Here is a 23,800-nt window from a genome sequence, read left to right as displayed (position 1 = left end):
AGAGCAGGGCTGTGCTCAGCTACAGTGTTATTTGTTAATTGATTTAGTTATTTATTCAGGATTAATGCACTACGTATTCCAGCTTGTAAACTCATTCCTTCAGTATGAGTTTACAAGCTGAAACTTTAGGGATACAAGTTGGCATACTGCACCTGTGAGCTTCCCTGTGGACATGTCTCCACTATACTCACCACCAAGAGACACAAAACATACCCATGCTTTAGCAGTGTGAATAAAACACAATTTTGTCGTTTGTTTTTAACAGTGGAAAAGAAGCCAACTGTCTCCAGCATACCCAAGAACTGCTCTGAAGACCTCACTCAGGAGCACTGCTCAGGTGGGTTCGTATTTCATTGACTTGACCCTTGAGAATTATTAGATTCATACTAACTGATATCACACATAGAAATATGCAATTGTAAAAGTAATGCATACAATTAGTCATTTTACAGAGACATACTGTATTAAGTACAGGTAGGGAAGGGTATCCAAACATGTCAAAGATGTCTTATTCCTACACAGCTGTGAATTGTTACCTGTTTACCGTTCATTTGAGCCAAATTTGTAATTTTCTGCTACAGTGCTGATTAAAATTAGCGATCTCATAGTTTCCAATAGTAAAGAGACTACAAAGCAGGACAACTTATAACAGACCTTAAGGGAAAGGTATGTGTCTTTTTTTCAAGTGAACAATGGAACAGTGCATTCCTAGATGTGAATACCAAGCCTACCTCTAATAGTCACACAGCAGCCTCTGTGCTGAACTGATTCAGTAAGCCCTGCTGTTTTATTCCAGAGCCAGCAGAGCTGAGGCTAGCTGGAAGCTCAAGTCCCTGCTCCGGACGGGTGGAGGTGCGGTTCGAGGGGTCCTGGGGGACAGTCTGCGATGACTCCTGGGACCTGAAGGACGCCCAGGTGGTCTGCAGACAAGTAGGCTGTGGGGCAGCAGAGAGCACAGGGGGTGGTGAGGCTATGTTTGGACAAGGGAACGGCATCATTTGGCTGGATGAGGTGAACTGCAGGGGCAGCGAGATGCACCTGTGGGACTGCCGGCGCTCTCAACTGGGACACAATGACTGCTACCACAAAGAGGACGTATGGGTTACCTGTGCAGGTGAGAGAGGGGGTTATCTGAGCAGGGGAGATGGGGAATTAGCTGTACTGGGGAGATGCTCTGTTGTGTTTGGCAGGGAGTACTTGCTTACATTGCAAATATTAAGACATTTCATTTCGTTTTACTTCAGACTACACTCTTATAAACATAAACACAAAAGCACAGCTCTAGGGGGAAATGTTTCTTATTGTGTAGTCTTCTGAATTTGGGAGTTGTGTGGATAAACGAAGGGAGGCATCAGTAAGGGCTTTCCTATGTAAGCAATGTGAATACAGCTTTTTTGCTTCATTTACAGTACAGTACCCAACTGTTTACAGAAGTGTCTGTCTGTCCTCCTCTCCAACAGAAGCCTCTCCATCCAGGCTGCAGCCACAGAGAGACATGACCATCCCATTGATAGCCTGCATCGTGCTGGGAGCTCTGCTCTTTGTGGTGTTGGTCCTGTTAGCCGGGCAGCTGCAGCACAACAGGATGCTGAGGAGAGGTAGGGAACAAATCCCTTTAAAGAGATGCGCTGTTCCAGGATTGTATTCAGTAATGCCCTACACCGGCATTTTAAATCTGCAGTGCTTTCCAGACAAAACAAATGCACTACCCAGATCCTTTATAGCAGCAATCATTGTTCTGTGCATCTCAGGTGACAATTTATAAATCATTCTCTTTTATTAATGATCTGGTTAGAGGAAAAGCTTGTATTGACCCTCATGTGGGATACCATGCTGCTGCAGTAGGGGCAGCAGAGGACACAATCTTGACAAGTTCTGTCATTAATTAAAGAGCTGTTAAAATGGCAGTTTTAAATAAAGAAACAAAATGGTGTTCATGCACTGTGGATCACTGAAGGCTGTGCTGTTCAGTACAGTGTGTGCAGAGCTGTGTCAATGTGAATGAGAGCCTGTTTCCTCCCATAGGGATTGCTGAGGAGCTTGACCCCTTCCATGAAGCCGTTTACGAGGAGATTGAGTACAAACTGGCCAGACAGGGAATCTATGATGCGCCCAGGAGAGGTGAGTAAGAGGAGAGGGGGAGTGGAGAAAGAGAGAGCCAACACACACATCACACTGCCACACAATCCACAAACATGACTCAAAGCAGCAGACTTGTAAACCTCTCATCACAGGAAACACTACAAAGAGTGTGAGACAGACTGGAACAGAGCAGCAAACAGTAAATAATATGTAGTTACTTAGGGTGTAGATCACAAAACCACTGTTTAATTTCCTATCTTGAATTCAGTAATCCAAACATTGAACAACAGCTACAATAGTAGTCAGTGTGCAACAAGTAGCAGGTAGTGAATTTGCAGAGTGAAAGCAGGCAGCACTAACCCTGTCTCCTGTTCCAGGGAGTTTCCTTTCTGATGAGCTGCCCTCTGACTACGATGATGTGGAGGACAGTGAGGGGAACCCCATCCCAGGTAAGGGGGGGGCTGTGTTACAAACCTATGAAGAAACAATTCTCTTACCTGTATCACCGATTCTGTTCTCTGTCTGGTTTAGGTGAAGCAGTGCTCTCTCTGGTCTGTAACACTAATGCTGTTCTCTGTCTCTTTTAGGTGAATCGATGCCCTCTCTGGAAGGAGAGATCCCAGGGTACTATGACGATGCCGTCCCTATGAACAGTAACCCCGAAGATTTATCAGGTGAGTTCTTGCAGACAAGCCCTTTAGAGGAGCCCTGCACCAAACCCAGTCTTGGAGAAAGTAAATGTATTCAATCAGGTTCCTAATTTAGCTCATGTCTGTCAAACCCTCAGTCACTGCATCTTGTTTGTGCAGGTAAGTCCCAGGACTGTGCAACATCCCCCGCCATGCCCGTTGAGCAGTAGAGTGGGTTTGATTCTAGGGTGCCAAGTAGTTTTTCTGCATTTGATGGGTCAGTCTTAATGTTATGTAAACAGTTTTATTTAGCACTCTGAACCCTGTAACTCTGTTTGTGGACAATATGTTCCGAGTTAATATGCTGTGGGTGAAAGCAGGTCAAACTCCAGAGCTAACCTTGATTCCTGTTCCTAGGAAGTTTCCATTATGACGAACTTCCCTCTGGCTACTATGATGTGGAGGACAGTGAGGGGAACCCCATCCAAGGTAAGGGGGGCTGGAGTCTATTGAGGGGAGGGATTGGGATGGCCCCTCAGATATCCTGCCCCGCTTCAGCACAGCACACCCTACTGCCCCAGGAGCAGCACGCTGTGGGGGAGCCTGTAACTGCCCCACTCCCACCTCTTCCAGCAGGTGTCACTACCAGGCAGTGGAGTTTGAGAAGTTCTGAATCTCAGAAACCACCCATGGCACTCTAATCATACCCATTGCTTCAACCAATCCCTGACCCCAGATCTGTGTGAACCCTCCCACTGCGTAAACCCAACCAGTCCCTGATTGTGCGTGTCTCTCTTTGGCAGGTTTTCCCCTCACTCCCCCTGGAGAGGAGAGCACCCGGGCCGCACTGCCCCCTGAAGAAGGACCCGTTGCACCTGACAGGACTGACTACGATGATGTTGGGGAGGAGTCTCCAGGAGAGGGTGGGGCGCTGTGAGGCTGGCAGTGTGTCTGGAGGAGAATAGAGGGGCAGCTGGAGCCCCCTAGAGTTCTAGATCTGTAAGAGCGCCATTAACTGTAAACCTGCCAGACAGTTTCACTGCAGTTCCGTTGAAACTCCATTGGCTGAATATTTAGCAGGCTTCTCATAAAAGTGCTTCATGTCAAATATGAATGTTTCCCTTTATGCTGCAAAATTGCATCTTGTTACAAAGCTGGTTAAATCAAATTAGCAAAGATGTCTGAAAGAAACTAAGAAATTATATTTTCCCAAGAAAAATATATCATCAAATTATGTGTTGCAAAGCAACCTCAAAGATCAGTATTATATATATATATATTTTAAAAATCCAGTACCAAAAGTAACTGAAACAGTTCAGAAATGTAACTAACAGCCATTGGGTGGGTTTTGGGAAAACACATTGTTATAACAATGGTTTTTGTCTACCCCCCTCCCCTCCCCCCTCACAATTATGAAGGTAGATACAGATTTCCAAATGTAAAGGAGATTCGCTTGGCAGTCTGCTGTCTGTGTATTTTGTGTCCATTTTTTCTAGCAATGTCTCTTCTGGTCAGGTTTTCTTTTAAATCCAGTCCATAGTCTTTAAATACAGACTGTGTTTTAATAGGGGTCTGTGTTTCCTCTTTCAGCCTGTAATTGTGGTGGTGTGCAGTTTCAAAGGGGATCTGGTTTGAAAATGAATTGTTTTGAAATTCCATTGTAAAGTTTGGATTTACAGAATTCCTGTAGCCCAACTCTTGACAGTTACCCTGTTTGTAATTCATTTGGAGCTAGGTGTGCAGATAAAAAATGATTTCTATATTAAAATGTTAGTTTGTTTTTTTATTATTTGAATATATCTATTCTGCTTTAATGTACCATTTCTAAACGTATAGCATTTCTTGCAGAATGTGCAATGGCTTGATGGCTGTATTCTGTTTTTAAACAATAAAGTCTAATTTAACATCTGGCGGATGGCATGTGTTTTTGTTGCAAAAATGGTTAATGTAATACAACGGAGAATGTATTCAAGGTTCCTTTAACTGTACTTACTATGTATGTGCAACAGCCTGCACTCTGTCACAAAAAATAACTGGCCAAAGGTTTTGCATCGTCCTATAGAATTAACTCCTTTTGCTTCAGAAAGTCGAATGAAACCTGCTGAATAATGTTATGTTGACATATTGACTTACATACCGCTTTGTTGTTTTCAATATACTCAAGTCTCAGTTCTAAAATTCTAGGTGATGCAAAACCTTTGACCATAGCTGTACATTCCCTGAGCAAGTTTCACCGATACCTCTTTCCCTGACAGAACATTTTATGAGACAGCCTCTCTTGTTGAACACTTTATTACTGGAGCTCTGGCATAACTGGCTGACCCGCTGAATTACCAACTGAAGAATCGAGGGCGCAGCTTTAAAGATACAAACTTGAGTATTCACTGACCCTTCCTATGTTAAACACACTACAGGCTAAATATTTCCTTAGGTATGGTGACACATCATAACCCTCGGTCTCTGGTCATGCGGGAAAGCAGTTTTGATCTCACTGGGAGACTAATCTTGTGAGATTGAGAAGAGGCAATATTTGAATTAAAAAAAATATCAGCTCTGAAGATGTAACAGCATTTCTAAATGCATACTATGATCTTTATTGCAATATAATTTATTAGTATACAGTTATTTGTAAACAAGCAGGAAACAGTGCAGACAAATGGTTTTTTGGTTTTTTTTAATATCCACAAGCTACTGTTTCTCAAAGGGTTTTCTGTCCGGATAGATGAATATTTGAATGCTTTTCAGTTATGATTACACAAAGATTTGAACAGAACAATATAAAGTTGCTTTTTCTTTTTCCTGCGGCAAAGCAGGAGAAAAAACACTCTACTTTGACAACCAAAATCTAAACTCAAGGATCCACCTGTTTGTCTTATTTTATATGCTATATTCCTAGGAAAACACATGTATTAAATGATGTATTTTATAAACACAGCAGGTGAGTGTTTAATATGTTTAAGACACAAAATAATGAATTACCTTGACAAAGCAGACATTTCTTTTGAGTATAGTTTGACACACGTGGACATATAAAGGTGAGCTTTATGAAAATCTAAAGCCTTACATATAGACGGAATACACACCTTTACTATAGACGAGCTCTTAGGTATATTTTAGGAAATGTAAACGTTACAGCAGCCATTGTACAAGTCAGATATTAGAAAGAGATAGCGAGGCTGCCTTGGTGTCCAGATTAGTAATGATAAACACAGAGTGGTTAAGCGCTTGCACACACATGATGCCTAACACGACAGTCGCTGCATGACATATTAATAAATTAATGAATTGTCTTTTTTGCATTCATTACCGTGTACCTATCACATTAATAAATGGAAACAGCATTAATTATATGCAAACTTTCTTCTTGAAGTGGCATTTTGGATCCCGGGAACTAAAATATTCCTTTTTAAGAAAAAAAAAAAACGACTTCAGAGAAACAAGATTTCAAATCGGTTTTGAATGCTAATGTGAAAAAAAACCAAAAAAAAACACACACAACATCGATGACCGATTGAAGGATGTCATCTCGCACGGCCGAGACCAAGAGCATTGCAAGTAACAACAATGCCAGCATTGCAGTTACAATGTTCTTGCTAGCGCTTAGTCCACAGGCGTTTGTGTCCCTGTGAAAGTGCTTCGTTGGGCTGCTTTTATTCTCTGCGATGCTACCTTTCCTCGAGGCAAACTGTGTTCTTAATAAGCAGGTATATAGGTATTCATAAAGGCTCTAGATGAACTAAATGGAGTTTTATGAAGGTGGTCCTAGATCTACAGCTATGGCCGAAAGTTTAGCATCACCCTATAGAATTAACCAATTTTGATTCATAACGTCGAATGAAACCTGCTGAATAATGTTACGGTGACATATTGAATGACAAAGCGTGTTGTAGTTTTCCATATACTTAATGAAAAAAATGGCAAATTGAAAAATGTGACATTTTGAAATCTAACAGTACTACTATTTTTCCGGTAGACTTTATTTGCGATATCATTTTGTTGTTTCTTTGATTACATGATGTTAAATAAAATATCGAAATGATGTTCATAAAGTTGTATTTTTTTATTTTGAATTATGTTTCAACCCCCCGAATTTGAGGTGATGCAACACTTTTGGCTGTAGCTGTTGGCGTGTTGTGCCGCTCTGGAGCTGCATACAAAGGGTGGTTATACAATGTAACACTTGCAAGGGTGGTGGGTGAAGCCAAAAAAAAAAACACAGAGCAATGAAAATTGGACAACCAACTGTGGATCATAAGAGTGATTAGCGGCTGTCGAACATTTTCTAGCAAACTCTCTTTGAGGTACTTGGGTCTCCCGTCACACTGTAAGTGCAAAAAGCAATTACTAATCATATCATTAAAAATACACCAAGCTCTTTAATTTTACTCTTCTGTAAATTTCCACAGCAGTGCTAAGTCTATGAAGCCGCTGTAATACCCAATTCTGTATCCCTACTTCTCTATGCCCTGTCCATCACACTGCAGAGCCTTGTCTGTACAGGGCCGGGGCGGGATCAAAAGCTGTATTGCATTTGCAGACATGCCTGTACTGTAGGATGCTTTCAACATGTAAGATACACACCAGGTTATATAGGCAAAACGTAAAACCAATACAATTAGTTTTTTCTTTCTTAAAAGGCCAGTGGCCTAACCCTGTGAATTCTAATAAAACTCTCTAACTGGCATTTCCGCCCTACAATACACACTTCGGACTCCATTGTTTACCAGCACTGTAGATGATCCTGAAAGTGTGATGGACTGCACCTGCCAGCAGGGGGGGTGCTACATCACAATTCCATACAAACAAGCACACAAGTCAATTAATTCAAAGGCATTTTTGAAATAAGTGTTAGTGTGCTGCTGTTCTATTTCTTTGAAATATTTTGGGGTTTTGAATTCCAATGGTGTTGCTGGTCAACACAATAAATAAAATAGGAGTTACAAACCCCCTTTTCTGCCACGTATGGACAGGATAAGGTTACTATAAGGTCAGTTGAATCAAACAGCTTTAAAGTAATGGCAAAACTAAGGTCTAGTGGCCCCCAAACCATTCTAAAGTCAAATATGAGCCTAGTTATTATGCTCATGAAGCTAAGGGGGACCCTCACATTGGTTTCTTTGACCCACTCCTATTGGATGAGTACCTCTTTGATAATGCACATTTTAAACATTTTGAAGAAAAGGTGATTTTATAAATGTCTCCTCCCTGCTGACATTAAGACGGCCTGAGGTGTAGGTCTGAGCTGTGGAGAGCCCATTCCCTTTGTATAATGGGGGGGAGCAGTGGTAGCCAGAAAGGCATCCTCCCTTAGTGGAGCGCAGGTGGCTGCAGAACTCCAGGCGACTGTCCCTGTTAGTGGAAATGGGGGGTGAGGCTGGGGTCAGGACTGGTGGTAAGTATAGAGGCAGGTATGCTGTTTGGAGGAAAAAATGAAGGTACAAGCCCCTTTCAAACGCTCCTACCCGGGTCCCAACCTGGGTTCTGGTTACCCGGGTCACAATACCACGTACCCTGGGTCGGCAGTGACCCACCTCAGGATGTGGGTCGACACACTTTGACCCGGGTTGAGCGAGACAAGATGCATGATGGCTGTTCGTAATCCGACGAAGCAACAAACAGCCACGCCTGCATGAAGGTTTCACTTCCGCAAGCAACATTTCTGTTTATTCTGTTGAGCAATATTTTTGTTGATTGAGACACCCCATGAGCCAGATTGCAGCAGGGATGAACATTTGGGCCGACGAGTCAATCCAGAGAAGCTTGGATGGAAGCTGCATCTTGGGCATTGCGTGCGTGCATTTACTTGCTACTGTCACCCAGGTTGACCCTGCTTCTTCAAAAACCAGTGTGAAATCACGTAGCCCACCCGCGTGACACCAGGTCACAACCCGGACAGAGCATGCCAGTGTGAAAGGGGCTTTAATGTACTAGGGGAACAGTGATTGCAGACATCAATTTAACATACAACTGTGTATAAAATATAAAAGTAAGCATTTCTTTCTTTAAAGAAAAATAATAAAATAATAGTTAATAAGCAAATATCTTTAAATAGCACCAGCCAACACAGCAGAATTTTATACTTCGCCGTTCAATTCTGAGGTTCTGTAAGTCCCCTCTCCTTAGATCTTGTCACTACAGATTGGGAGCTTACAGCTCTCATCCTCACACCAGCCCGAGACCAAGAGCTGCGCCGACTCTGTGGTTTGTACAGAATCTGAAAAACAAGCAGCTATGTGACGTGAAGCTGTGGTCGCCTGTGTGCTGAAGCTGCTGATAACTGCTGCACAGGGTAACAGCACAGGGAGACAGTGTAATGAGAGTATTAGTGCTTGACAAGATGCAGAGAGCTGAGAATGGGATCTTTTAGTTCTCATGAAGGTACAGTGCTGTGTGTTGTATATGGAGTGCTTTAATGCTCATTAAGATCCTGTAGAGCCTTATAAAAATATTCTTATAGGAATCATTAAACTATGAATGAAAAGCAATAGGGAACTCTATTTTCAATGGTAACAAGATACACCTCAATTTCCCAATGGGACATTTACAATGTATAATATTAACTATCAGACATACAGTAATGTTCCAAAAACCAATGCATTTGCCAGTGGTATACTGTACCATTATAACATTGCTTTGGCAAACCAAGCTCTCTGATTGGCTGAAAGGCCTGTACAACTCTCCTAACAATGCAGAGCTGAGGAGGCAGGTCCGAAGGGGCGCTTAACCTATAAGAAGCTCAAAGTGAATCTGTTAGCAACTGTGAAAAGTGTAGCACTGCCATCTGGCTTTCTCACTGCTGGTATTGTAGGCTTTAATAGTATTAGTTATACTGCCCCACTTCTATATGAATTCCTAATCCGTACATAACAGAGAATGCCTACTGAGTACAGGATCTGTAAATGCTGCCAAAACCACACTGTGTGTCAGAATAGGGCTCTAACCACAGCCAACTGTTCAGAAGTCATCGCCTTGAAACAGAAACAGTGGCATGTAGCTATCGATAGTTTATTCATTTGATGTGGATTCTCATTACACTGTGCACTTGTAGTGGAGCATTTGCTATGTAGAGGAGTTAAGTTTCAGTCTTTAAATGTATTATTTGCATATGTGGCCCATTGCTGACAAGGCTGAAGAAAGAAACGGCTGCAGCTGAGAGCACTTGCCAGAGGAAGCAGGAAAAACCTTCTCTACGTTTATTTTATATTTGTAAAAAAAAAAAAAAAAGTCAGAAAAATGAGGGAAACTTTCTTTTCAACCTGCATCTTTGTTTTTTTTACAACGATTAATAAGGCTTTAATAAAAAATACATCTAGATTTAAAATGTTACATAATAAAAATAAGGGTGATGTTAATCTTGTTTAAGAAGATATTTATAAAAATATGAAAATGCGATTTTTTTTGTTACACAGATTAATATCAGCCCCTGTGGTATCACACCTGCCCTGCTTTCCTTCACTTTCTCTGTCTCTCACTCCTGATATATTGAGATGTTGTGGTTCCTTGCTTTGCAAAGCTTTTGATGTCAAAATTCTTGCATGCTTGCAACCCTAACCTCGTTCACATCTAGGTTATTTTAGACGAGACCCACCACGGCGATGAGTTCAGAGATTGTTTGTGGAATAAATACTTCATTTGCACATTATTTTTGTATCATTTTGCAAAATGAACCCTTGACATCCCTTTCACTCATTTCTGGATGTTTGCATTGTTTAGACTTTGCAATATTCTTAAAGGACTCGGATGTACCGGTAAGGTCTTAAAGGAAATGGATGTGAGGAAACTAAACAAACAAAATATGGCAAGTTAGAAGGAAAGAAAAAAAAGATAAAGCTTCAGAATTTTTAAAAAGTATTGATTTGCAGCGGAACATGTTCAGTAAAGCAAAAACTGAAAGTGAAGCTTCAGTAAAGGCAAGTTATGTTGTATTGAGTTTATTGCGCAATCGTCAAAGCCTTTTTCAGAGGGTGCTTTTGTAAAAGACCGCGGGCCCAATATTGATCAAAGGGCAAGGCACTAACATTAAGGCACAGGTTGTTACAGACCACCCAGGTGACCCGCATTTCCCGGGTCAGAACCGCAGATCCAGACCCGTGACAGTCATTCACACTTGTGTGTAAGATCACTGTTTGGGCAAGGCAAAAAAAATTGAAGTTTGTCATTATCAACATGTGATTGTATATACATTTTATTCATTGATGGGTTCTTAATTTGCCTAAGGGGTGATAAGTGGGAGCAAACATTCACAATCAGACTTGTGTAATGTGATTCATGGGAGCCTGCAGAGTCTGCTGAATCTGTAGCAGCTGCGGCCTCCAGACTCGGGGGTTTCAATGTCAGCATTTTTACCTGATTTCTTTTTTCATCTTTCCTTTCCATTTATTACAGTGAAAATGCTGTCTCAAGAAATGGACTGTCAGTCAGTAATCTGGAACGCGGGAATACCTGTCCATGCCTGAATTCCGAGATCACTTTTTCCTTCAAAAGGCTTCACTGGACTTGCCTGACCTCAGCACCATGTTACTGGATCCTCAGCTGATGCACTATCCTTGCACTATTGCACTACAATTAGGTCATTGTAGATACAAATGGTCTTAATCCTAAATTGTTTCTTCTTATCTCATAGTGCATTCTAGTTGTATTTGCACTTACTGTAAGCCACACTGTATTTAAATATTGTATTAGCACTGTAACCTTGCATTGCCAAATAAACTAATAATAATAATAATAATAATAATAATAATAATAATAATAATAATAATAATACCTCTGGTACTTCATGTATTTTCTATTTACTGCTTTGTAATCAGTGACTTTTTAATTTTTTTCATTTCTCTATACAGACAAAAATATAAACGCATTAGAGCCCTTCCAAGCACCACGTGATGTGGATGTGACAGACGCCTCTGTGAGAGATGCCATTTTAGAGGAGGAAGGCTGATAATTCTACCAGCAGTAAAATGAATAAAGAGATTCTGCAGTGAAAAAGCTTTTACTGCTTGAGCCACTAGGGGACATGCTGCTCCTCATTAAAAAGTTTGTTTCGTGCCATGCGGGCTTCTGAATAGTTGGCTGTGGTTAGAGCCCTATTCTGACACACAGTGTGGTTTTGACAGCATTTACAGATCCTGTACTCAGTAGGTATTCTGTGTTATGTATGGATTAGGAATTCGTATAGCAGTGGGGCAGTATAACTAATACTATTAAAACCTACAATACCAGCAGTGAGAAAACCAGAGGGCCCCGCTACACTTTTCACAGTTGCTAACAGATTCACTTTGAGCTTCTTATAGGTTAAGCTCCCCTTCGGAACCGCCTCCTCAGCTCTGCATTGTTAGGAGAGTGGTACAGGCCTTTCAGCCAATCAGAGAGCTTGGTTTGCCAAAGTAATGTTATAATGGCACAGTATACCACTGGTAAATGCATTGGTTTTTGGAACATTACAGTATGTATGATAGTTAATATTATACATAGTAAATTTCCCAATGGGAAATTGAGGTGTATCTTGTTACCATTGAAAATACAGTTCCCCATTGCTTTTCATTCATAGTTTAATGATTCCTATTATAATATTTGTATAAGGCTCTACAGACTCTTAATAAGCATTAAAGCACTCCATATTCATCACCCAGCGCTGTACCTTCTTGAGAACTAAAAGATCCCATTCTCAGCTCTCTGCATCTTGTCAAGCACTAATACTCTCATTACACTGTCTCCCTGTGCTGTTACCCTGTGCAGCAATTATCAGCAGCTTCAGCACACAGACAACCACAGCTTCATGTCACATAGCTGCTTGTGAAGATGAGAGCTGTAAGCTCCCAATCTGTAGTGACAAGATCTAAGGAGAGGGGACTTACAGAACCTCAGAATTGCCTGCCTCTATACTTCCCACCTGTTCTTACCCAAGATTTACCCCCATTTCTGCCAAATAGGAACAGTCACCATGGCGTAGACCAGATCAGATAAGTAATTTTTTCTTAATTATTGCAATGTCAGCCTTGGTACCAAACAAGTAACAGAAACTACTGCCTATATAACCTGGTGTGTTTCTTACATGTTGAAAGCATCCTACAGTACAGGCATGTCTGCAAATGCAATACAGCTTTTGATACCGCCCCGGCCCTGTACAGACAAGGCTCTGCTGTGTGATGGACAGGGCATAGAGAAGTAGGGATACAGCATTGTGTATTACAATGGCTTCATAGACTTAGGACTGCTCTGGAAATCCTAGGTTTCAATCACACAAAAACAGAAGACATCCCAGAAGAGATATGCAATGCAAGAGTATCGAAAACCAGGCCTTTAGGCAGAGTGAAGCCTGGCTGGGGTCCGAGCCCAGAGCTCAAAGGTAACTACTAAGTTCCTTGCTCTCTGCACCCAGCTTTCTCAAGCTTTTCATAACCACAAATTTAAAAAAATATGGTTTTTATTCTAACTTTCAGATCTCTCCCCCTTTCCTCCGTATCGTGTGTTTCATCAATGCTGGGCGGTCTGGGAGGAAACAGTGATGTATTAGCGATATATATGGATCGAACTTAAAAGAGCCCTCTGATTTGTCAACACACCTGTTTGAAATCTTCCTGTTTTCTGTCTCAAAAAGGCCATGCTGAGTGTGATTGGTGGGGTGGGGGGGCTGTGTTTCTGTTGGTGTTGTGGGGCGTTGAGCACCCTCTCAGTTGCTGTGTTGGCTCAGGGTGGTAAGCACGGGTCTTGACTTCGCTCAGAGGAGGGTTCATCTGTCTTAATAACAATGGAGAGCTGCATGCCCATCTTCTGTCTCACTGTCCTGCTTCTGCACTCACCAGCCAGTAAGTTCCACGCTGTTATTTCTTTACAGCTTTTTAATGAAGTCGGTTATTTATTCTGAGACAGGGAGTCCAGTTCAGTGGTCCAGGGACTGAGTGACTTGATGGGTAGAACTGCCCATTAGGATGCTTTCCTTTCAAGGCTGTTTTTATTGATTGATTTATTGAGTTTGTTAACTGGGATAGAACTGTAGAGGTACAGATTCTGGAGGCTGGGTTCCACCTGCAAACCTGCCTAAACCCAGCCTAGGTGAGGGGATACTGGTGTTCAGGTGGACACAGTAACTTCTCAATGCAGTAAAATGGGATCTAAAATACTGAGTATATATTGTGCAAGTTGAATTTGTTTCACTGTAAAGAAAGTCCCTGCTCAAGCACAGTGTATTTCCAGCTGTGTTGCATTGCAGTAATAACACTTCATGGTGCCTCCGCTGTGTCTGCTGTTGAGCCTGCAACTTCACAAAGATGTAACTTCTAGATTATAGTGTGTTAATCTACCAGAATAGTCAGGCAGTGCTGCTGTTGAACTGAAGAACAAGTTGTACTGCAGCAGTTTCAAATGTTAAAAATTGAATTGTAACATTGAGACCAATTTGTTTAAGCTGAATTGTATCTGATGTCCCTGTAATTTAAGTGGTCTATTATTAAGTTGTATTTATTATTATTATTATTATTATTATTATTATTATTATTATTATTATTATTATTATTATTATTATTATTATTTTACATGGTGAATGATCATTTTATTATAAACTTCAGTGTTTTACAGTCTTATTATTCACGATGCTGGCGCACGACCCGTCTACATTATGTCTTATGGTGTTCATTTGTATATCTTGTATTGATGTAATTTTCTCACTGCTGCTTCCTCAAATTGTCGCTTTTGTGTTTTGAATTGTTTTGTTAATTGTGTTGCATCCCAGTGAGATTTGTCTGATTGGTAACATTTTGAAATCAGTCAAAACCGTGTGATCAGATACAGTACTGGAGCAGAAAAAAACAGGGCTCCTCTGCTCATGTTTGCCTATGCCCTGGTTATTCAGTGTGTGTTTGTGATTGATAGATAGATGTTTAATTTTATGACGGATAACGTCAAGTTTAATTGACACGCTGGATGAGATAAAAAAAATGTTTTAAGGGATCTTACACATCCATAAGGACGTAATTCTATGTTTCAAATCTGGCATGTGTAATGTGCAGTGTAATCTTGTGTGCTTGTATATCAGTGATCTCGGAGCTGCTGGTTTTATTCACCCAGGTGCAGATGTTGGGTTTATTTCTAGCAGAGACCTGTGTCAGGGTTCTTAATCATCAATGTGGAAAAATAATATTTGAAATGTACAGGAAAATATTTAAATGATTTAACAAAAAAATAACATTATACTGATGGATCAGTTTATAAAAAATGACAGAGGAAATGTTGGTTAATAGAGTGTAAATATATAAAGATAAAACGTCAGGTAGGCGAGGTTGTGTAAAGAGATATTTCTGCTGTTATTAAGGTTTGATTTCTCTCAAATCAGCAATACGAGGGAAGATGAAATAATCTTTACTTCATTGATTCTGTTTTCATTTTTTAACGTTACAGTATTTTTAAAATGTCTCCAAATATAAATATGAATATTTCCAGCCATAGTTTTGTTTTCAGCATTTAAAATATGGTAAGAATCTAATGTTACTGCTGATAACTTTCTGCATCGTTGCTTGTTTCTACACACAGCAGCTCCTTTCTACCTGAACAATATGCGTGTTATAACAACAGTATATGAGCAGGGAAGTGTTTAGTATAAGTTACTGCTTAATCAAAACTAATAATAATAATAATAATAATAATAATAATAATAATAATAATAATAATAACACACATTGTACCGTTACAGAAAATTATACCTATTTAATAATCTCTGTCTCTCATAATGTAAATACAATTTCACAAATCCACAACAGATTGAATCGATAAATGACTGAATAAGGTTGACTTCACAAATACATAATTTCACATAATTTAAATAAAAGACCTAGTTGAAAATAACGCGCACGTGCAATAGCCAGGTGTCTTTGTTAATCGAGATTCTATTGTAATCGTAACTGCACGATTTTGCATTTGTAATATGTGAAGTCAACCTTATGCAATCATTTATAGATTAAATCTGTTGCATTTCAATTTTAATATGTTTGTACAGGTATATTTTTATGTGAAAAAGGGTTCTATCTAGAACCATTATAGTAGGACTATTTAGTATCAAGATCAGTATGTTTTTCCAAGGCAGTATAATGTTCATTTTCACATTTCCCTGTACATTTCCAATATTATTCTTCCACATTGATGATTAGGAACCCTGACACAGCTCTCTGCTAGAAATAAACCCAACATCTGCACCTGGGTGAATAAAACCAGCAGCACCGAGATCACTGATATACAAGCACACAAGATTACACTGCACATTACACATGCGATATCTGAAAGAGAGAATTACGTAATTACCAAAAAACATATGTTTTGCTTTTGCTTCAGGTACATTTCTTATATTGGCGGGAATGTTACCCAGGTACAGTTGAATTTAGGTTTTACGACTGATTTGAAGAAATTGTGACTGGCTAATCCGACCAGCTGACAAAAAATAAATTTAGCTGAAGATTTTCAACTGGCTTTTAAAACTTAAATGTGGCAAAAAAAAAGAAAAGAAAAAAGAAAGAAAAACAGTGCAACACATATGAATGTATTCTGAATGTTTAAATTATTTTTAATGATGTCAGCAATGCTACTAGCAGGGTGCAAACCACTGGTCTAAGGGTTTGGCTAGCCCGGTCGTTAAACATTTTCAAATCAATCTGGAAATTACAAGCAGCATATCAACCGGTATTGTTAATTATCTATACACCTTCAGCCCCATGCCCATGATTTTATTTTTATTTTATTTAACCTTTATTTAGCCAGGTGAGTCAGTTGAGAACATATTCTCATTTACAATAACGACCTGGCCAAGAGGTTCACACTACAGCAGTGAAATAAATAAATAAATAAATAAAATCAACACAATACAAACATACAAAATCACATACCATTTTTTTTTTTTTTTACAACAGTTAAAGCTTGATAAAATCACACAATTATCAAGCACAAATATCGGTCAGCAAAGATTTTATTGCATTGTCATACAGTTATTACACAACAAATGTACCTAAATATTTAAATGCTTACCGGAAAACGGTAAATACTAAATTGTAGAATATCTAGTTTTTTATGTCCATCTTTTAAACACGTTCTATTTTCATCATCAGTGAATTATCAAACTAAATAAATAAATAAATAAATAAATAAATAAATGTAAAAAATCACAACAGACACGTGAAAGGTTCCCCTTTTGTCCTGACCTGGACAGAGCGATATTAGCAGAAATAGTTCCGATCTGTGACGCAGTGTGTTTTTGATTGAAGCAAACCAAACCAGCTGCCAGGTTAAGAGATTTAATGTAACAGGTAGTGCGTCAATAACTAAGGGAAACGTTTGCTGTATTTATTTTAAGTGATAAAAATATGCATAACCTATTTACAATATTTTTTCAGAAATTTGATTTTTCACTGGGGACTACATCGCCTATTACACAGAAATGGGTACATTTTACGGAAATTGTGAAATCCGTGATAACCGTGAAAAAAGACCAGCCTCAGTCCTGAAGATCGTTGGTATGTTTCAACCGTCGAAGGCACGAAAAGCTTTGATCTCAGCAGCAGCATTAGACGCCAGGATAGTGAGGTTCTTATATGAGATCATTAGCGCCGCGCTTTTATGCAGGACGCAGAGTGTAACTGCAACTAAACATGGTGTGCTACACAAGCACTTTTTTTCCACGCTGTGCACGTGTTTCTTTAGCTGAAAAACGACATTATTTATAATTCGCATTGTACACAGAGGACATGTCAACGTTTTGACATCTCTCTTATCGTTAAAATAATAATCCTATTAAAAGACCGTTTAAAGAGACGTTATCACAATGTTTACCCTCTACTATTGCGAAGATATCAATGGTCAAAAATCGTAGTTTAACACAGAAACAAAGTTGAAACTGTTTGATCACTGGCACCAAATGTGACACCTGATACAAAATATGAATGATACCTGATACCAATATCGAGTGACACCTGACCCAAAATATGAATGATACCTGATACCAATATCGAGTGATACCTGATCCAAAATATGAATGATACCTGATACCAATATCGAGTGACACCTGATGCAGAATATGAATGATACCTGATACCAATATGTGATGACATCAGTGAACTTGACACACTTTCTTCTCTTTGAAGGCGGTGATGATCTGAGGCTGGTGAATGGAGGCAGTCCCTGTGCTGGGAGAGTGGAGATTCTTCATGAGGGACAGTGGGGCACAGTTTGTGGTTATCAGTGGGATATGACGGATGCAGGAGTTGTGTGTAAACAGCTGGGCTGTGGATCTGCTGTATCAGCACCAGGCTATGCTCACTTCGGAGCCGGTTCTGGAACCATCTGGCTGGATAATGTTTCCTGCAGAGGTTCTGAGTCAGCTCTTCGGGACTGTGGATCTCGTGGATGGGGAAAGAATTACTGTGGTCACTATTTAGACGCTGGAGTGATCTGTTCAGGTAGGAAACACATAAATATATCTCTTAGGCTATGAAGAGTTTGAACAAAACATTAGAAACACCGTCCATCTGTAGCACACATGTTTTAAATGGGCCGCGCATCACATGACCAGTTTCTTTTTTTTTTTGAAATGGCATCCCTGACCTGTATTGTGCAATGTAAAAAGCGGGCTCTCCCTGTTGCAAATGACAATGGGCAAGATAGGGCTGGGGGTTATCAATTGTTTTGCAGGTGCTTCCATATTCTCTATTTTTTTCCTTTCAAAAATTGCCATGGTGTAAACTTTAGCAATGTGGATTATTGTTGTAAAATTGCTTGAACAGTAGGAGTGAATACCATCGAATTTAAAACACACTTTTTAAACCATTTTTTTTATTATTATTTTAAAAAATAGCCCGTGTCTTAAATTCGAGTACAGTATAGTGATGCGTGCATTAAAATCACCAACAAAAGACAAGACTACCTGAGTACACAAGCAGCAATGTGACTGACTGCCGAGAAAAGACGAACAAAGACGTCACTGCCCGAAAACACAAACAGTCACTGCCCGAATACACAAACACAAAGCACTGCCCGATTTCGAATCATCCGTGACGTACGGCAGCCATTTTCTAAGAAGCGTCATTAGCTTCCTGTGGAATTCGAAGAGACGCTTTTACAATTTCAGCGTATCGTTATTAGGTTCGGTTTTAACAAACAGTACCAGCTTGGACAGATCGGAAATGCTGACCAGACCCCTGTATTTTTCGACACGCCAAGCAATACCACAGTTCACAAATTGGGAGATAAACAGGTGTGAGTAATCATGAGTGGAAATGAGAAGCAGCACATCACTGTAATTGTGTGTGATAGCAGACGGTCGCAAACTGCCTCCATGTGCGTAATTGAGGTTGTGTCTTGGTAAATTCATTTGATGTTTTATTTTTTCCTCAAATCGAGGGTGGGAAATTTGGGCTGCGTCTTAAATTCGAACGAATACGCTATCTATATTACATCAACATACACACAATCTAGTCTGGCAAGTCTTCATTCCCGTTCTCACATTGTGTCCTTCCCTCACCTCTACAACTGAGTACCAATCAATGGCAATTAGTTTCCTCAGCGAGTGTTTTAAAAGCCGACTGGAAGCGGATTTTCCTCTCATCCAGGACGCTGTCGTTTTTACTGCCGTGTTGCTGTACCGAGGCCAGAAACTTAAATTGTCTTTCAGCTGTCCCTGAAAAATATCCTGTAACACAAAACTGAAACTGAGCTTTCTGAAAAAAAAAAAAAAATCTACAAAATCTGCATACACAAGTGTATTTGAAATTGAAAATATTCAGAAACCCCCTTCAATACTTAGATCCACAAACAAGGCTGTTGTTATACACGTGTGTTGGCTGTTTGATATACAAACAAATAAAACATTTCATTGTATTACCTGTTCACCAGAAAACAGGGATTGTGACCCTTTTGTCTTCTCCAGATCCACACAACGCTGTGGTATCTGAACCCAGTATAAAATGCATGTTTCAGGAAAACAGTGTAGGATTCTCACATTGTTTCATTCTTCTTATGAACTGGAATATGATACTAGACAATGAATGATAACATATAAGGGAAAGGGCAATTTATTTATTTACCGAGTTTCAACCTCTTTAAATAGATGTACAAATAACCCTCACTACTTTTTGTAATAGGCCGTTTTAACAGCTTGCCTGCAGGATCTTGGCAGAGGATAGTGCTGCAATGTGTCCGCTAGGTGGCACCAAAACACTGTTCAAAGATTTTACATTCCAAAGGTCAGACTAATACATCCTGTTTAGCTGTATTAATTGTTGCATTGATCAGTGAAAAAAGAGCAATAATTAGGCTTCCTCTGCATGTGATCAAAACCTTTTGTTAACCTCCTCACTCAACAGCTTCCTCATTAGAAAGTATCAGAACTCCCTCACATCTTTTTCTGATGTGGCAGGGCACCTTGCTGATCTTGTCGAAACCACAATACGAATTCACTCTATTGTTAATATGAGCTAATCTTATATTGCTGCTCTTTCAACTAAGCTCAGTGTCCTTTGGATAGGACGGGGACTGTGTTATTTCAATTAAAAAAAGACAGCAACTGTGTGAAGGATTTTAAATTACCAACCCCACATTGCTACTTGTCAATACCCATTGATCCCATACTGGTTGTTAAAAATAGAAATACACAAAGTTCCAATGCTGAGTTCTTACCAGTGGATATTTGCATGTAAACACAGAACACCTGAACAACAACAACAAAAAAAACAGCTCCTTTCTACCTGAACAATATGCGTGTTATAACAACAGTATATGAGCAGGGAACTGTTTAGTATAAGTTACTGCTTAATCAAAACTAATAATAATAATAATAATAATAATAATAATAATAATAATAATAATAATAATAATATCACACATTTCTTATGTAATGTCCATCACTATACTGTAGCATTTCGGGTTCTTTTTGCGACAGAAATGAGACTGCAACCGTGAGTAGGTAAAGGCTCAAGCCATTTATTTTTACAATAATTCAATAATCACAAAATAAAATCATAAAGTGAGGGAAAGGGAACTGGGAGGTGAAAATGAAAATAAATGATGAAGTAGTTTTTCTCTCTATCCCCCCGAACACAACTTTCTCTCACACTCTTGTCTTCCCCAATCCTCCCCGTCTTTTCTCTGCACCCCCTTATCTGCACTCGCTTCCCCGCTCAGCCGTCTTTTACGCCAAACCTGCACCTCGATTGCCCTCCTCACACATCCACACACAACATGCAACCCCTCCACGCACACACCACCATGCGACCCCTGCACACACACACCACTGTGTAACCCCTGCAGGCATACACCCACCGTGCAACCCCTGCATGCACACAGGACCATGCAACCCCTGCACGCACACACTACCATGTAACCCCCTGCAAGCACACACCACCATGCAACCCCTGCACACACACACCACTGTGTAACCCCTGCAGGCATACACCCACCGTGCAACCCCTGCATGCACACAGGACCATGCAACCCATGCACGCACACACTACCATGCAACCCCCTGCAAGCACACACCACCATGCAACCCCTGCATGCACACACCACCATGCAACCCCTGCTGGCAATTAAAATAAATCACGCAAATGATTGTAGCCCTATAAAACTATACAGTCAATTAACCGCCTTGCTAAATAAATATATATTAAAAGTAAGCTACGAGAGTAATGGCATTGGCAGCAAATACAGCTTCCGCGATGGAAACAGAAAGAAAGCGTCATAGCAATCAGCCTTTTGGTGCGTTCCCCTTTAAGAGAGGCGGGCTGAGTGCGTGTGTCAGTCAGCTGCGTGTAGCAGTAACGTTTAAATACACCAGTCGAGAAAGCTTTCTTGTGTGCAATGTGTTTATATGATGGAGCGCACGCTTGCAGATATTGGCAGCGTGCTGTTGTGGCATTTAAATGCATTTGAATTAAACAAAGCAAGCTTCATAAACGTAATGCTTACCGGACGTTTGTTTAAAATAGCCGAAGCAATATTCAAACCGAGCTGCTTATCGGCTGTTGGCAATATCAAGAAAGAGCGCAAAGTACCGTGACAGAGATATTAAGAACGCAGAACCAGGGAAGCAGGGACTTCTAGAGTTAAGAAAGAAGCCATCAGTTGCAGGTTACTGTACATTTACCATTTGTTTTGTTTAAAAAAAAAAAAAAAAAAAAGCTTGCGTGGTGATAGTTTATAGCAAACCGCATAGCAACACTGTGTATTTGTAGCCTAATTAATGTCGTTTATGTTTGTTTACTTTTAAAGCAGAAAATGTCCACATGTTTAAAGCAGTTGGCGTATTGTTTTTGTTCACTAACCTATTTGTGGATGTGTAAATGCTTTTTCTATAGATGATCGCAAATCCGACTTTTTCACATAACGCCTATACCCCAGTCCACAGAGGGTCGGATATGCGACGTTGTACTGTACTGAATATATAATGATTCCCCTAGCTATTTGTGGTCTTATGCTGCCATCTAGTGGAATAATAAGGGTATGTATTTAAAAAAAAAAAAAAAAACAGCTTCCAGATGATACATAACCTTATTACTCCGCTAGATGGCAGCAAGTTTTACAAATGTGTGAGATTAATTGTTAGTCCTATTATAAATTATTTTATTTTTAACAGGTCTTGCAAGAGTCTCGTAAAGATCACGAAAGCATAGTGTAGCTAAAGATAGCGTAGAGGACACTGCTGAATCAGAACCATTTCCTCCAGCAGGGTGTAGTGTAGGGGTAGAAAGATGTCAGATATCAGTCCACACTACGAAATAGAGATTGCCTTACAAAAGCGTTGGTAAGAGTACAATTTAACACGGTAGTAATACAGAAAAGGGACTTTCATAAAAACAAGATACCATCATATTTCACAATCGGGGCACTTACTGAGTTACAGACATAAGTATTGGCACTCCCTGTCTGAACTCAAATAATGTACCTGCAATCTTTACTATTACTTGCTAGGATGCATGAGTGTCCAATAAACTTCAAAAACATATCACTGTTAAATAAGTATAGTTTAATTAACAGTATGTATTAAACTAAATAAATTAGTGAATAACATTGTTTCAATTGAAGGATGCCAATACTTTCTTCTGCGACTGAAGATAGATAGAAAGTCTAGTAATCTCGCTGTATACAAGGATACGAAAGGTAAGGCTACACGTCAAACTGACGTGGTTTGGATCGTATTGATTAGGATTTTCGGCGTTAAATAATGTTTCTTCTAAAGTCTCTTTAAAAATGTCATCCTCCTCACTCTCCGAGGTTTCAGCATCCTTTTGTTTGCAAACACTTGCTAGCTCCCTGCGTAGCCATGCTGCTTCTGTTCAGCTGGGTCCACACCTGAGTCGCGTATGTGGACGTCCCTGCAACTTGAACCAGCTGCTTGCAGGAGAGCCGGGCTCTACTTTCCAAGCAACCGCCTGAGCGACGTCTGTAGACATAGGCGATCACGTGGCAATTCGAGAACTCTGATTGGTTCTTATAATGCTGACTGAACGGCTTGCATACCTGTCATGAAGAAGCGCTAATTTTAAAAACAAATAAATAAAATAAATACAATTCTAAACTTGTAGACACGTGAAAAAGAAAAAAAAAACAAAAACGTGTCAACTCAGTTGTCAAAACCAAAAAAAAAAAAAAAAAATACTCTCAGTTATCATTAAAAAACTTAAACTTGTAGACGCGGGAACCTTGGACACAGCAATTGAGCGATTTCGGGAGCAATTGAGTTGCGCAACTGAACGCTCAGGTGTGGACCCGGCTTTAAACTTCCCTTCCCCTGCGCACGTCATATAGCAACGGGAGGAGTTCCATAGCAACCACTGAAACAGGTTTCCCGTTTACCAAAACACCGATTTAAAACTTAAAATTAGACTGCTTTCCAGCAACTTTTGTGTAAAACTAAACATTGGAGTTTGTTTTGGGATATGTAAAATAGTACAACAGCCATGTCCCCCACCTGGGATTGAACCCATGACCCTCCGATCAAGAGTCCAGAGCCCCTAACCACTACTCCACACTGCTAGTTTAAAACAGTCAGGAATACAATTAAAACAGTAACTTAATGTCAAGTATATTTGCGGGGAAATGGCTAATTAATTACACAATAC

The 23,800-nt window shown here is 40.0% G+C and overlaps 1 protein-coding gene and 1 long non-coding RNA gene across 2 annotated transcripts in view; both read left to right on the top strand.

Moving 5' to 3' along the window:
- LOC117433610 (antigen WC1.1-like) overlaps positions 1-23,800 on the top strand; it is a 47,251-nt gene that overhangs the window by 12,271 nt on the left and 11,180 nt on the right. Inside the window, exons 8-15 of the mRNA XM_059008832.1 lie at positions 266-337; positions 797-1,114; positions 1,461-1,598; positions 2,026-2,121; positions 2,460-2,510; positions 2,670-2,756; positions 3,129-3,200; positions 3,515-3,634. Of these exons, the coding sequence (XP_058864815.1) occupies positions 266-337; positions 797-1,114; positions 1,461-1,598; positions 2,026-2,121; positions 2,460-2,510; positions 2,670-2,756; positions 3,129-3,200; positions 3,515-3,634 (954 nt within the window). The remainder of the gene's footprint in view (positions 1-265; positions 338-796; positions 1,115-1,460; positions 1,599-2,025; positions 2,122-2,459; positions 2,511-2,669; positions 2,757-3,128; positions 3,201-3,514; positions 3,635-23,800) is intronic.
- On the top strand, positions 3,135-4,619 carry LOC131707132 (uncharacterized). Its single transcript, XR_009310997.1, has 2 exons — positions 3,135-3,200; positions 3,515-4,619. It is a non-coding gene; the product is annotated as an uncharacterized LOC131707132 (long non-coding RNA).

The sequence above is a fragment of the Acipenser ruthenus genome, chromosome 38 (genome assembly GCF_902713425.1).
Source record: "Acipenser ruthenus chromosome 38, fAciRut3.2 maternal haplotype, whole genome shotgun sequence".
Taxonomy (NCBI): domain Eukaryota; kingdom Metazoa; phylum Chordata; class Actinopteri; order Acipenseriformes; family Acipenseridae; genus Acipenser; species Acipenser ruthenus.
Note: the sequence above shows the minus strand (reverse complement) of the source record. Positions and strands in the feature narration are given on the sequence as shown.